At 47.1% G+C, this 15,662-nt stretch overlaps 1 protein-coding gene across 2 annotated transcripts in view; it reads right to left on the minus strand.

Annotated features, from left to right (window-relative positions):
* The window catches only part of TENM2 (teneurin transmembrane protein 2), a 945,756-nt gene that overhangs the window by 29,723 nt on the left and 900,371 nt on the right, over positions 1-15,662 (minus strand). For both annotated transcript variants that reach the window (XM_023514814.1, XM_023514817.1), the window contains 3 exons: positions 13,870-14,744; positions 5,547-5,722; positions 3,541-3,776 (listed from right to left, as the gene is read on the minus strand). In XM_023514814.1, the coding sequence (XP_023370582.1) occupies positions 3,541-3,776; positions 5,547-5,722; positions 13,870-14,744 (1,287 nt within the window). The remainder of the gene's footprint in view (positions 1-3,540; positions 3,777-5,546; positions 5,723-13,869; positions 14,745-15,662) is intronic.

Genomic DNA, 15,662 nt, shown 5'->3' on the forward strand with positions numbered 1-15,662 from the left:
TTAGGATCACAGGCGTGAGTCACCCCACCCGGCCTTAGTTTCTTGTTTGGATTAATGCAATGCCCTTGCTGTCCCTTCCCTTCTATCCTGTCCCCGTCTAATCTGTCTTCCTGGTCCCTGAGGGATGGCGGGATCTCTCTAATGCCGCTCATCCCAGCAGCACCTCAGTCTTCTGATGAAGCCCAGGAAGGACTCCCCACTACCCTCAGGGTAAATACCAGCCTGGAGTCACACTTCCCTCTTGGGGCTGGCCATGGCCACACCTCTTTATCTGCTCGATGCTATAACTCATGCACTCTCTCTCCAACCATACTGAGTTAAAAGTTTTCTGAAATATCTTTCCCTTTTTGGACTTTTCACGAGGGATACTCTCTGTTTCTGATCACCTTTTTCCTGAATGTTGAGCCCGGCTAATTCTAGCTGCTCTTCAGAACTGATTCCAACTCTTTTGGGAAGCTCTTCCTGACTCCTTGTCAACCCTGAGACCTGATCAGGGTGGCAGAGACCCCGAGGTGCATTCACCAAACCTCCTTTTATCCTTTCTTCAGAGGCACTCAGAAAAGGCAACACTTCCCAACATCACCTCAGTTCAGGTGAGGTCCCCTGCTGGTGTCTTCCCCAGGGTGGGTGGAGGTGATGCCTGCTGTGCCCAGGCCTGCTCACCAACCCCTCACGAATCACCCATGCTCTGTCCCCTTCTGCAGGGACTGCAGAGGCCATGTGCTACAGAGGGCAGGCCACTAAGAAGGGCCGTCTGATGGGCTTGTACTGTGATGTGTTAAGCCCCTGGGCTTTCAGGATAAATTTGCTTCCTGGCCACAGCCTATTTTCTTTTGACTGGTACAAGTAAGCATCTCTTCCTTGTGGCATTGGCCTCTAGTATAGTTTCCATCATTCCCTACAGGCAGGCTCTAGGGAGTCTGGCCATTTGAGAGGTGTGAGCGCCTAAGGCTCACAGCACCCATGGAGTTCAAAGAAGATGAAAAGTCTCAGTGAGGGCATCATGGTAGAACAGAGCCCAGTGAGACTCCACCCCACCTAGGTACCATCCTTCCCACAGTCTTCCAGCCAGGAACATTTTCTCCATGAGACTGCTGGTTCTTAGGTGGCAGGGACTCAGTTTTCTTTCTCTTTGTCTTCTCTACCCATTCTCTGGTGCTGGACAGGAAGTTGGCACTTAGTAAATATTTTTTCAGTGAATGAAGAATATCACAGCCCCATTCAACAGTGGAATGGGAGAGCGAAGACACAGTAAGCCTGAAGAGAAGACTCCGTGCCGTTGTTGGCCGAGACCCCGTTGGCTCTTGTCTGTGGGGGCCAACAGGTATCTTTGGTTCAGGGGCTGTGCATTCCTTGCCATGGGGGGGCCCATGAAGCATCTGAGGGAGAGGTCACTCCCCAGGTTCCTTAATCCATATTACACCCAACCTTTCCCTTATACCTTCTTCCAACTGCTCCCCTGCAATTTCCAGGAGTTGCTTTTATTTCATTCACTAAACAGTTTATGAACTGAATTAAAATAAATGAGATGCAAATAAATTCCAGGCTTTCTCCCTCATTTTCAAATTACATTTTCAGTCCACTCAACCTGTTATAATCTCATAGTGATTTTCATTTAAGAGAGCTAAATGGATATGTGATTGTTGTTACAGGAACTAACACCAGACAATTAAATGTTGAGGTGTTGATAGATAAAGCTGTGTTTTGATTTGCATAAACATGATGCCAGCAAATCTAACCCTGGCAGAAATTCACTTAGAAGACTTGCGTGCCTAACTTCTGCTAATTACCACAAGTACCATTATTAAGATTTTTAATATTCAGAGTTTGGGATTATAGCCATTTTATTTCAGGGCCACATTTATCTTTATTTTGAAAACTTACTCAAAATGCATAACTGATTTATCAGAGAAAAGGCACGATTACTACTTATAATCAACTTCTACAGTGCAGCGTATCAAAAATCAATTACACAGCCCTGAAATCCAGTCATTAAGGATTTAGCTACTAATCTCATTCCATTTTTGTCTTTAGGAAGACACTGCAGCTTGCAACTCTGCAGATACCAGCAGAGGATGAAAACATGGGGAACTGCTGATAACCTAATGTGGAGACTTAAACTTAGGCAGACAAAGGCAGAATATTAATAAGGAGGGACCTGGCTCTGCAGGGAGGTCACCTGGGCTGGCTGGATTTCAATCTGGTCACATGGCAGAAGTTACACCCCAAGTTTGGCCTATGCTGGGCCTTCTCCCAGGAATTCCTCGGTATTTGTTAAAGTCTGTCTTGTTCCATTGTTTCCTGCCTTCCTAGTGCTCGTCTCCATCTGCAATTATTTTAGTTATTTCTTAGTTTGTTTATTGTCTGGCCCCTCTCTGATCGCCCTCAGCTCCTGAACGTAGGCTGCAGAACGTAAGCGGCTTTGCTTTGTTTGCATAGTACAGTGTCTGGCTCATACTATGGGTTCAATACGCTTGCTGAATTTGATGAAGACCGGGGTCCTCAGGATTCCTCCTCTAATGCCTGGGGAAAGTGTCAGCACAATGGTGGGAATTGGTCCCTCTCGGTGAAAGGTAAGCCACTAGAGCAGGATCCTCCAGGGCCACGATCATCTGGATGACCATGGGTCTAAATGGTAGCTGTGTGGCCTGGTGGTCAGGAAAACCAGCAAGTGTGCTAGAAAGAAAGAGGGGACTGGGACCGAGTCCTGGCTGTACCCTTTCTAGACAGTGTGTGTATCCTTGGATAAGTTATTTAACTTCTCTGGAAAATGGAGTTCATAATAATGACCCCCGCGGGGCTGTTGAAAAGATTAAGACAACATGAGTGCTTAACACAGGGATTGCATCATAAAAGTCTTCAGTGAATGTTAAGTATTAGTTTTTAAAAGATGGAACATGGGGCAAGTTGCCTAGTCTGGGAAGGGAGGGTTGGCGAAAGCTTCCTATTGAAGTCCAGTTGTTACTTTGTCATGGGAGACCCTCCCTGACCCCCACAGGCTGAGTGAAGTCCCCTCTGTTGTCATGCTGGACCTCAGACATCCTGCTGTCTTCTGCTTCACGGGGGATTATCTCGTGTCTGTGTGTTCCATCAGACAGACTGTCAACTCCTTGAGTATAAAGAATATCCTTTTATATTTTTGTCGTTCCAACATTTAGCAAATTACATAGTACCTAGCAGTCACTACTAATTTATTAGTTGAATTAGTGAAAGTGAAAACTGAGGAGGAAGGTGGCGAGTGAGAAAAGACCAAAGTTACCAAACAAAAATACAAAAAGAAAAAAACTAACACCAAAGTGACCTCTACAGATGCATGTCAGTCCCCATAGCCAGAAACGGACGCCTTTTTCAGTCTAACTCTTCAGAAATGGAGAACATGTTCCCCAAAGTATGAGCCCCAAAGGAAGATGGCTTCTAGTCCCCCCCCAAAAGAACTTGCCTTTTCCAGGAAAGAAAGAAATAATGGAGGCTTGGGAAAACTAGGAAATGTTCTTAGCTCTATTCCTAGTTTGTGGCAACGAATTGGGTGGAACCACTTACCCGGAGCTTCCTGCCAAAGATGGTGACTTTGCCTTTAATCTGTTCCTTTCTCAGGCGCCACTCAATGGAGTTTAAGCCATTCTCCATGGGCAGGGAGATGTTGCAGCGCCCGATGGTGGGGGTGATGGTGCCTGCCAGGACGTGGGGCTCACTGTGGAAGCTGACACCCATCCCGTTAGCATACATCACCCTCAGGGTCCCGTTATTGCAGAGCTGGTAGCTGTTCCGCACTTGATCTGGAAAAATGTAAGTGGGGGTGGGGAGAGGGAAAGACATTATCTACTCTATTAGTCAGAAGAGAATAAAGCCTCTATTTTTGTAGGTTTCCATGGTACTTCGCAGCCATCAGTCTAAGGCTGCCTTCAATTAGCACACATACGACATGAAGGTTAGTAGCAGAGATACTACTGATCCATGTAAAGAAAAACATAATATGCAGCACTCCAGAAATAATTATGCCATGATATTTTTCTTTTACTCACTGAAGACTATTAATAGTGCATTTAAACATTTAAGGATGTCTATTGCCTACACAATTTGTGTCGATCAAATTCCTGAACTTTAACATATATATTGTGGCTTGTATGGAACAAAATAAATGAGAGAAAACCACTTTAATTCTTTTCTCTTTTTACCTACCGTGTAACCCAAGGGTGGCGGTCTGACCACAGGTCAGATCCACTGCAAAGTTAGTCCGGGATTCCTCAAGAAAATGGAGGAAAAAATAACCTTCTTACCCACCCCCCATGATTTTGCTTTGACCCACCAGAATGCCACCTCCCCTCAAGAGAACTCTGAAGATGCCAACAGCACAGGGGATGAAGGCTTTCCCGACACTCAGAAGCACACAAGTGGGCGGCGCCTGTGGCTCAAGGAGTAGGGTGCCGGCCCCATATACCAGAGGTGGCAGGTTCAAACCCAACCCCAGCCAAAAAAAAAAAAAAAAAAGGACTACACAAGGGACAGCTTTACGGGCCAGAGAAAGAGAGATGGGAAGGTGGGTGGCTGGGTGGTGCATTACCCAGAGAGGCCCCTTGACAAACATGGGTGCTGATAATGTGGGTTTCCTCCCAAATACATCTACATGAGTCAATCAGACTTCTGACCTTTTCCTTGATCAGAAAGTTACAGGAGGGAAATGTGATATGGACACTCTTTTTACAGATTGTCTGGGCAAAGGGGCTGGGCTGGGCTGGCCTCCAAGATGTCAGCTTTTGGGGCAGTGAGCAAGTGTGTACCTGTCGATCCTGCGGCTCCAGCCATCGTGCAGGACAGAATCTACATCATTAATCATTTGGCAGAGCAGAAATAGAGTCATTGAAACGGCGCTGTCGTGGGATAATAGTCCAGAAAATGTCACCATTTATCTACTGAGAGGACACTTTTATCCTCTGACAACAGGCTAGCCCACCAACATTATATCTTAATTAAAAGAAAAATTAATCTGCATAATTTGTTTTCTTGCCAGCCCCAGCGCTCGTCCTGGGCTGCAAAACACGTCCTATAGCAACAATAGCAGTGGGGTGGTCAGAAACCTTTGGGACCTCAATCTTGGCAAGAGATTGCTAAAGAGCTCTGATACCAGGGCAACAAACTCAACAAATGCTTAAAAGAGAGAATCAGAAAGAAACAGCAAAGTGCAAAATCAAGTGTCAGGCCCGAGAAGGTAACCGTGTGTGTTGGTTTGGTGGGGAATGGTGGTGATAGGAGGTAGGAGGTAGGGAGACTCTGTGGGGATGGAGATTGACATTTTCAGATGACTATGTAGGCATTTCCAAATACCTCTATATCTGGTCAGGTATAGAGGACCTTCTGTATCTGTCGTTTTCTACAAGGTGGACTGCTTATAGATTCAGTTTGCTGTGGGTATTTGGAAAACAGAATGCCCAGGGGTACTCTAGGTCTCTGGAGGTACTCTCAGGCTAGGAAACTCACAGCTCTGGGCTTGGCTGGGTTCTTGTATGGCGTGAGTTTGGGGGTAGGAAAGTGAGGAGTGGGAGGCTTACCTTGTACCACCGTGTAGGAGGCCTCCACTGAAGAGAGGTTGGTGATGACAGTGACGTCGTCATCCCGATTGGAGTTCTCAATGTCAATGGTGATAGATTTCTCCATTTCCCGGTGCAGACTGGTCACCACCCCCGTGGGGCGTGTCACATTGGTCAGGCGGCCCTCGTGGTCATAGCTGGAGGAAAAGAAGCATTGGTTGGGAGCTCAGGGACGGGGCTGAAGACTTTCTCGACATTCAGAGCCCCACACAGTCAGAAAGAAAGATAAGGCAGGGTGGCTGGGTGGTGCATTACACAGAGGCCCCTGTCATAATAAAAACTCCAGGCTGCCCTGAGAAGCGGTGGTGATGCCTTGGACCACTCACTGATGGAGCGGACTTCAGCTCAGTGAAACCGTTTCACCTGGTCTCCAGCTGTGTGTGCTCAATGATGCTGTCTCCAGTTAGAACAGCTAAGCATCTGGTGGGGAGCATCTTTGGTTTTTTTTAACAATTTACTCGTTCATAAAGCCACCAAATTAATCTTCCCCAAACATGAGTTTCATCATGTTACTTCTTTTGCTGAACAAACTATACTCTTCTATTGGTTGCTCCATTAAATACAAATCTGGCATTTGGGAGCATTCAAGTCCTGAGCCCTCCACTGGGGTATGGCCTTGTTCCGCTTGTCACCTCATAGACCTCTGGACACTCAGCCTGGGCCAAATGCCACCTCCATATGCTGGCTCATGCACAGAAGGCCTGGCTGTACATAGCCTATTCTTTGGCCCTATATCCCCACCAGCCGCAGCTCAGCTCCCCAAGCAGCCTTCTCGGGCAGTTTTCTCAATCACTCGCTTTGCTTCAGCTGTCCTCAGCCCCCAAGTCCAAGAACACCAGTGATCATGACCTACTGTCTGCAAATAGCCTGAAGTTGGGGCCCCTTCCTTTATGTCTGTTGGTCATCTTTACCCTTTTCTTAAAGTGTAGAGTTTTTCTCCCCTACCTCCTTTATTTTTTATTTATTTAGAGGCAGAGTCTCACTTTGTCGCCCCCACTAGAGTGCCGTGGGGTCATCCTCAGACTTTTGGGCTCAAGCAATTCTCTTGCCTCAGCCTCCCAAGTAGCTGGGATTACAGGTGCCTGCCACAATGCCTGGCTATTTTTAGAGAAAGGGGTCTCACTCTAGCTCAGGCTGGTCTCGAACTCGTGAGCTCAGGCGATCCACCTGCATCGGCCTCCCAGAGTGCTGGGATTACAGTTGTGAGCCACCAGGTCTGGTCCCCCACCTCCGTTAGTCAGAAACGTTGGTGTTCCCCTTGGGGTGAGCTTTTCCCACCCTGGGAGATGTGCTGTGCTCTGAGAGCCTGGGCCCTCCGTGTCCCCAGGGAAAGGAAAGCAGGCTCTTCCCACAGTCTGGAGGTAGAGTTCTTTCAGCCCTCTCAAATTAGTCCTGTGACTGGCGGGGGAGCAGGGAAGGTATTTTTGCTTAGAAGATAGAAAAGAAGGGAAAATGGGCTCAGTGCCTTTGGCTCAAGCAGCTAAGGCGCCAGCCACATACACCTGAGCTGGTGGGTTTGAATCCAGCCTGGGCTCACCAAACAGCAATGATGGCTGCAACCAAAAAATAGCTGGGCCTTGTAGCGGGTGCCTGTAATCCCAGCTACTTGGGAGGCAGAGGCGAGAGAATCGCTTGAGCCCAGGAGTTGGAGGTTGCTGTGAGCTGTGATGCCACAGCACTCTACCCAGGGTGACAGATTGAGGCTCTATTTAAAAAAAAATAGAAGGGACGATGGCTTAAGCCTTGGAGGTGACTCCCTCTGGACTGGGGAGAGGGACAAAGTTAGCAAGTTCTGAGCAATACAAACTGGAGCTTGTACAGCACAGGAGGATCCTGCGGAAAGGCCCGTGAGCAGAGGAAAGAGCCCCAGTGGCCTGTTGGACTTGGTCACATCATGCTTAAGACTACAGAATCCGAAACAGGGTGCTCAGCAACTGTGCTGGGAACAAACGCTATCTCAGAGGCTCTGCCTTGGGGGACTGGAAATAGTCAAGCTCTGCAGGTGTTTGAAAGCTGAGAGTGGAACCATGTTAAGTTGGCCAGCCAGCGGGGTAAAGGTTGGAGGAGATGAGGGTTGGGGAACCTCAAAGTGGGAAGCCCGGTGAGTTCAGCGGCCCAGCCCTCAGGTTCCACTCCCATCACAGGTCCAGGGCACCAGGCAGTGGGTGGTCCAAATAACACATTCCCTGGAAAGGCCTGGTGTTGTCACTAGGAATGGGACTCAGGTGTTCTAAGTCTAGGGGGCTCCTTGGTGCTTTCTTACCTGCTGAAGGAACTGCCTCTCAGACAGGAGTACAAAGATGCTATCTACAATAGTAACAAGTTAGAGCATCCTAAATGTTCATTGGTTAAAACGTCATAAGATAACCGATGATCTATCCATAAAGTGAAACCTATGAGGCACTGAGACTGGTGACACAGATCTCTATTTATCAGCATGGACACATGTATGTATTGTTGACCAGAAGAGTAAAGTACAAAATACGCTTCCTGGTCCAGGCAGGGTGGCTCGGGTCTGTCATCCTAGCACTCTGGGATGCCAAGGAGGGACGATCCCTGAAGCTCAGGAGTTTTGAGACCAGCCTGAGTGAAGAGTCAGATCCCATCTCTACTAAAAATCAAAAAATTAGCCAGGTGCTGTGGCGGGCACTTGTAGTCCCAGTTACTCAGGAGGCGGAGGCAAGAAGATCACTTGAGCGCAGGAATTTGAGGTTGCTGTGAGCTAGGCTGAAGCTAGGGCAGTCTAGCCTGGGTGATAGAGTGAGCTTCTATCTCCAAAACCAAAACAAAACAAAACACTCCTTAAAAGCATGCATTTTCAGGTTTTTTTTTGGGGGGGGGTGGCAGTTTAAAAAAAAATGAGTATATGTAGGGGAAATTCTCTGAAAGTATAGACATCCAAATATATATATGTATATATGTGGGGTGGCCAGCCAGTGGGGTAACGGCTGGGGAAGATGAGGGTAAATATATATATATATATTTTTTTTTTGAGACAGAGTCTCACTATGTTGCCCTTGGTAGAGTGCTGTGGCATCACAGCTCACAGCAACCTCAAACTCTTGGGATTAAGTGATTCTCTTGTCTCAGCCTCCCAAGTAGATGGGACTACAGGCGCCTGCCACAACGCTTGGCTACATTTTTGTTGCAGTTGCCATTGTTGTTTAGCTGGCCCAGGCTGGGTTTGAACCCACTAGCCTCAGCGTATGTGGCTGGCGTCCTACCCACTGAGCTACGGGTGCCTCTTAGACATCCAAATACTAAAGGTAGCTTATTTTTGTGTGGAATCTTGACTAATCTTTGTTTTCTTTTTCATATGTTCCACAATTTAGGAATTATTTGTGATTGATATGCTTACTTTCATGTTTTACAAGCAGAAACACAAGTTTTTTAAAAATAAGAAAATAAAGCAATTCTGGGTGTTTGGGTGAGGGGTGTCCAGTGTAGCACTTGGTAACACACAGTTCCCACCTTTTGCTGCTCAGCAGGGACTGTGGGAGGAGTTCATTCTCGGGCCCAGGCAAGGATTTTAATTCCAATCCACCGTAGTTCTGGGGCACCTGCAATGTCCAGGCTGTTCTGCTTCCTTATGCAACAAGTCGTAGGAACTGGAATCTCTCAAGAAGATTCAGCTGCATACAGCTCTGCTTACTCCCCCTCTACCCCATATCCTCTCTTTGCAAGGTACTTGGCTTGTAGGAGCTAGAAGCTATGAGTTCCAGCGATGGGATCTTATTTTTTTTGAGACAGAGTCTCAAGCTGTCGCTTTGGGTAGAATGCTGTGGCATCACAGCTCACAGCAACCTCCAACTCCTGGGCTCAAGTGATTCTCCTGTCTCCACCTCCCAGGCAGCTGGGACGACAGGCGTCTGCCACAACACCTGGCTATTTTTTTGGTTGCAAACATCATTGTTTGGCAGGCCTGGGCTGGATTCGAACCCGCCAGCTCAGGTGTATGTGGCTGGTGCCTTAGCTGCTTGAGCCACAGGCGCCCAGCCCCAGTGATGGGATCTTAATACTAACCCAGTGACACTGGCAGGCCCTGATCAGTGTGGTGCTGGATGCTGCCTCTGACTACTCACTCAGTCAATAAATATTCATCCAGCACCTGTTAGGTGCTAAGCACTGTTCAAGGTAACGGGGGGATGGCAGAGAACAAAAGAAATAAAAATCCTTGTGCTCATGCTAATAAAGAGGTAGGGCCAAACCCCACCAAGATTGAAAACTTAGTGCACGTCAGCTGGCGAGTGACAAGTGCCGAAGACGAACATAAAGAAGGGGGAGAGAGGAGAAAAGAGAAAGACTGTGAAGAGGGGGCAGGCTGCTCCTCCCCACTCTGGGAATTTAGCAGGCACAGGGCATTTCTGAAGGGCTCTCCCATGTCCTTTCCATTTGTGCCCAGCACTCAACAAGCTTCTCAACCCAAGGAGGAGGACAAAGAATGGTAACTCTTAAAGGTGCTCATGCCAGGCTTCATGAATCGCAGTGCCTGCTTACTCTATAAACTAACTTCGGAAGCCAACTCCCCTGCTTTCCTCTGGCCAGAAATGTGCTCCTGGGTTGGAAGAAGGAGTTGAACGTGAGGCTGTTTATCATTTCTCTCTTCTGGAGGGCCCGTCCTTAAGAGTGATGTGTTTTCTGCCCTTCTGGACCCCACATTTGCTAAGGCAGACTCTGCTCCTGCAGGAAACGGGAGGCCAGCAGTGCAGAGCAGGACGCATTCAAAGTGAGGTATTAAGAAGACCTAATATGCAAGGTGCATTCTTCAATTCTGTCTTCCTCCAATAAATCTCTATCTGTCTGACTCCTGCATCCGCTATGCAGTTGGCTGTCTGAGACCTGAGGGGTGGGATGGCGACAGAGGTGTGCGTAATGATTTCCCTCAAGTCCCATTAGCATTTCCTCTTTATTGAAATTCTATCCGCAGAGTGCTTTGCTAATTTCTAAAAATGTATTATCTCAGCGGATTAGCATAGTGCCCCTGTGGAGTGTGTATCATTATCCCCGTGTGACAGATGTGAACATTGAGGCTCAGAGAGGTTAAATCACTTGTCCAAGGTTGGTCACTCGGTATATGGGAGAGCTGCCATCTACATCTCTGTTTTGCTGACCCCAAGATCCAGGAGCTTTCTGGTACATCACACTGTCTTTCAGGGAAGGCAGTGAAAATCTGGGTTCTTTCAGGGATAGAACTAAACTAGGATACTTCTTTTAACAGGACCCAAATGGCCCATATCTGGGGAAATATTACAGAAAGGCTGGGGCTTCCTGGAACTTTCTGGAACTGGCTGATCATAAAATGGTGCCAGGATGATTCACTAGTGTTATTTCCCACTGCCTGTCTCTCTTGCCCCCAGTCACTGATGGACTGACTTTGAGCTATCTCTTCCCCCCAATTCAGGACAGGGCCCAGGTAGAGTTGGAAGATTGATTTCCGCATTCTATTCCCAGCCCTGCTTTGGGACATGGGTGTGTAACGGAAAAAACACTAGACTTGGACGTCTGATTCCAGTCATGCTCCCCTGCTCACTCCCGTGTGGCCTTGGGAGGATCACTTCACTTCTCCGAGCCTCAGATTCTTTATCCATAAAATGGAGACAATCGAACTTATAGCGTCATTGTGATGACTGAGCAGATAAACAGCTTCTTTACCTATCAAGTTTTTTTTTCTTTTTCCGAGATAGGGTTTTGCTCTGTCACCTGGGCTAGAGTCAATGGCAGCATCATAGCTCACAGCAACCTCAAATGCCTGGGCTCAAGCCATCCTCTTATCTCAGCCTCCCAAGTAGCTAGGGCTCCAGGGGACCACCACCACACCCGGCTAGTTTTTTTATTTTTTAGAGAGATGTGGTCTCAGTATGTTACCCAGACTGGTCTCAAACTCTAGTTTCAAGCGATCCATCTACCTCAGCCTCCCAAACTGTTGAAATTACAGGCATGGCCTATTTTGAAACTAATTTGTAGCTTTCATAGGAATGTTATAACCTAATTATAGCCTTAGAAAATGGGGAGGGGGGAGGGAGAGGGGGGTGGATGGGTGGAGGGAGGGTGATTGGTGGGGTCACCTATATGGTTTATTTTACAAGGGTACAAGTGAATCTTTCTAAAAGCAGAGTATGAATGTCTTAACTTAATGACTAAGAGAATGACACGACGGTTATGTTAACCAGTTTGATGAGAGTATTTCAAAATGTATATGAAAACACCACACTGTACCCTGTGATTGCATTAATGTACACAGCTAATTACAGGCACGGGCCACCACACCTGGCCTTGACCCATGACGTCCTATGCAAAGAGAAGAGATATTGCTACTCTTCCCACCTATGAGATGACTTGCACCCTGCCTCAGGTATCAGGGTGGGAAGAAAGGAATTGCACTAAGGAAACTCTCACTGAAGGACAGACTGTTTTTTAGCAGCCTCATGGCCTCTGGGAGGTTTTCTTCAGAGCCTTTCTCTGAAGTTTTGACTAAGGCTATGCAGTATTAGAGTTAACCTTACCCTGCTGACAGGAAGTGGCGTTTGTGTCTGAGTTTTAAACTGCCAGTTTGCTGACCACGTGTAAACAGTGCCATAAAGCAAAAACAACTCTTCATCTTTTTAGGAAGGAGAAGAAAACTGTACACGCTTGAATCTCCGCAGTGGAGAATTTGTGATCAGTGGATTTACCCACGTTATGAAAAAAAAAAGCAGCTTATCAAAACGGAGAAAAAATTATTCAGCTTCAAGGTAACTTTTGAACCAACATTTAAAACATTTATGACTCATGACTATGATTTCGTTAATCTAGGGACCCCTTCCTGGAAAATATTTTCACTTTTAGAATTCATGTCTGTGGATACACTTAGACTTGAGCTTCTTTACTACAGGGTCTAAGTCAGGCCTAATGGAGACTGGTCCTCCTGGGAGTGACATTTCTGCCTCTCATTAAAAAAGCCAATAAATTATTTCTGAAATGCTTTGCGTTTTTAGGTGAAACTGCTAGAAGGGAAATGAAAATCCAGGAGATGTTTGGGTTAATGCATAGCTTTAACCTAACGTGGTGTGAAGGCCAAAGATGGTACTCAGATGGTACCCTCAAGGGCAGAATCGCTGGCTGGTAAAGTGTGACCAAGTCTCAGAGCCCTGGAGGACTTTAGGATGCTTCAGAAATGTGAGAAAGAGAGCTTTGCCCAGAGAAGACAGTTAGAACCAGAGAAAGCAATTCTGCAATTCAGGAAACCTCCAGGAGGTGGCAACAGCTTCCTTTTACATTATCCCTAGCCCACTGGCATATACACGGGAAGTCAACATTCCTAGATTTAGGAGAGATGGACAATGAAGTCTTCTTCTTTTCTTTTTTTGAGACAGAGTCTCACTATGACGCCTTCAGTAGAGTGCTGTGGTGTCACAGCTCACAGCAACCTCGAACTCTTGTGCTTAAGCGATTCTCTTGCCTCAGCCTCCCAAGTAGCTGGGACTGCAGGCGCCCACCACAAGACAATGAAGTCTTGTGTTCTTTCTCTTATCCCTCTTCTTTGTGAAAACTTCTAACTTACTAAATTCTCAGCTGGTAGAAACATCCAGACAGAAAGCAAGCAAGGACTCCAACCACATAGGGGGAAGCCACTGTCAGCCAGCCCTTGGGGGGAAGCATGGCCTAGCCACCTCCTCCAACCAGTTAATACCACCAGCAGCAGGCAGTTTGACCAAGAGCAGCCCTCAGGAGCTGGGGAAAACAGCTTTCTGGCAAAACAAGCAGTAGGACTATTAAGTATGAGATAATTGTTAGGGGAAATATGACCAGCTCTCGCATCTTTTAATATACCTAGCACTTTATCTGTATTGATCTGTTTCTGCTAAAGAGGAAATTCAGAGTTTATCTACCTGTCTGTGCAATCAAGTGTGTTGTTGGACCTATTGGCAAATTACAGGAGCCCCACTGGGATCTTGCCTTTTAGGTTCTAATTTCCGCACCCATGGCTAACATGAATAATCAGCAAAGTTAATCAACACTCTATCTCCCAGGTGCTGTGCGTGTCCAATATCCTGAAATTTGAACGGCAAGCAGGCAACGGGAATTCCCAACTCTACTGGGGAGGATGTTCAATATCAGAGACCCAACAGAGCAAATCATTTAAGAGTCAGGGAGAGGGGACATGAATAACTTGAGGGCATAGGAAATCATTAAAGTTGGGAAGACTATGTGACTAAGCAATTTAAAAAGCTACGTGAACAGCCAATCGTGATGCCAGCTCGGGCAAGGTAGGTGCTCTTTAGAGATACTTTACAAACACACTTACTCATAGAAAGTGGTCCATCCTGTTTCATCACTCTTGGTGGCCAGGAGCCCAGTGTTCCCATCATAGGTCATGAGACCGAGCTCCAGGTTCTGTGTGGACACAACTTTAAGGCCTCCGTTGGTGCCCACAGTGAGGGTGATGATCTGGTTGTCAGGCATAAGCAGGTGACGGGGCATGCCAGTGCTGTCCCGACGGATCTTCAGGGAATTTCCATTATTGTCAATCAATTCAGTGACATCATTGTCAGCACTATATGTGAAATTGTACAAGTACTCCCCTGTCACCAGGCTCACAGTGTACTGGTGGATGCCATCGGCATTGAAGACGTACAACTCCTGCTCTCCAGGGGATGCAGCCTCATACTGGTTGAAGGCATTAAGAACAGGCTTGTTCTTGCTGACCGCTCTGATCCGAATATTTCCAAGGTCTGCGATGTAGATGGTACCATCTGGAGCTACCGCTAAGGATGACGGGGAATTCAAGATGGCGTCAGTGGCGTAGGCATCGTCTCCTGAGTAGCAGTTGCAGTTGACGTCATTTTTGCAGTCACAGTCTGAGGCTGCCCCGGCTAAAAGGCAGATCTCCCCATTGGTTGTTACCTGGCGGAGACGGTTAATCTTCTTTTCATCTGTCTCAGTGATATAAAGGACCCCAGTGTGAGAAATGGCAATGGCACTGGCTGACTCCAGAGCAGAGTGAATGGCTAGTTTGCTGAGTGAGTAGTCAATGCCAGGAACCTGGCAGTGCATGGGGCGTCCCGCAATGATGCTGACTTGGTGGTTCTCGGTGATTCGAAGGATAACATTGTTCTCTAGAACGTACAGGGAGTTATCCATGGGGTTGACAGCAAGGTCTGTTGGCCATTCCAGGCGAACCTGTGGATGATGTGGTATGAGAGTAACGAACAGCCTTGAACATGTCCAGTTTTTCTCTGGGGGGTACTAACGTTGACTTTAAGCAGTTAGCTTTTACTAACACACTGTACTAGAAATGCTCACCAGCGAACCCGCTGCCCATCACCCTGCACCCGTGTGCGTAACGGAGAAGAGGAAGCGATGTACGAAACGCCTCCTGCTGTGTCATCAGTCATCACTCGAGTAGGCCACCAACTCTCCCTATGATGCTGCCTCTCAGCTCCAGATGACGAGACCAGCAACACAGCTGTCATATACCGTTGTAGATGTAATGTAGTTTGCTGCACAATGGCACAGCACAACTCAACCTATACCCACTCCCCGAGTCAAGGGCCTGAAGGGGCTACATTCATTTAGAGGAGGCACCTGTATCTAATTCACAACAAAGGAGCCATGTGGCTTGGAAAGTGGCCCTGACCCAAGGGCAGCCAAAGTGCGGGCTGGCCAGCAAACTACAACTTGAACATTTGCTTGATAAAATGAGCTGAACCAAACACATTTTTTCCTCTATGGAATGTGAAATAAAAATCTCAGTAGCAAGTTGTCAGTTTGTTGTGAAATTTGAGCTGAAATTTATGAGGTTGACCAAGGGTTGAAAATGCTGTTACAGCAAGGGTGAACATATATTCCAGGTTGTTCGAGAACAAATGCTGTACATTTGGGTGAGCCTCTGTTTTCTGTTCCCACACGAGCCCAGACTAAATGTACACTTTGGGGAACACCGTAGAGGGCTCTGCTCTAGTTACTACTGTGCAAAGTAAAGGTTTATATAGTGAGGATGCAATCATTTCAGATTAACAGGGAAGTTCTGATTGACATATAACACTGTACGGTACATTCTCAAACCTGCAATAATGATGGAGAAGAGAGGTAATTACA

Source organism: Otolemur garnettii, unplaced genomic scaffold (assembly GCF_000181295.1).
Source record: "Otolemur garnettii isolate 467f Iridium unplaced genomic scaffold, OtoGar3 scaffold00003, whole genome shotgun sequence".
In the NCBI taxonomy this organism is placed as follows: Eukaryota; Metazoa; Chordata; class Mammalia; order Primates; family Galagidae; genus Otolemur; species Otolemur garnettii.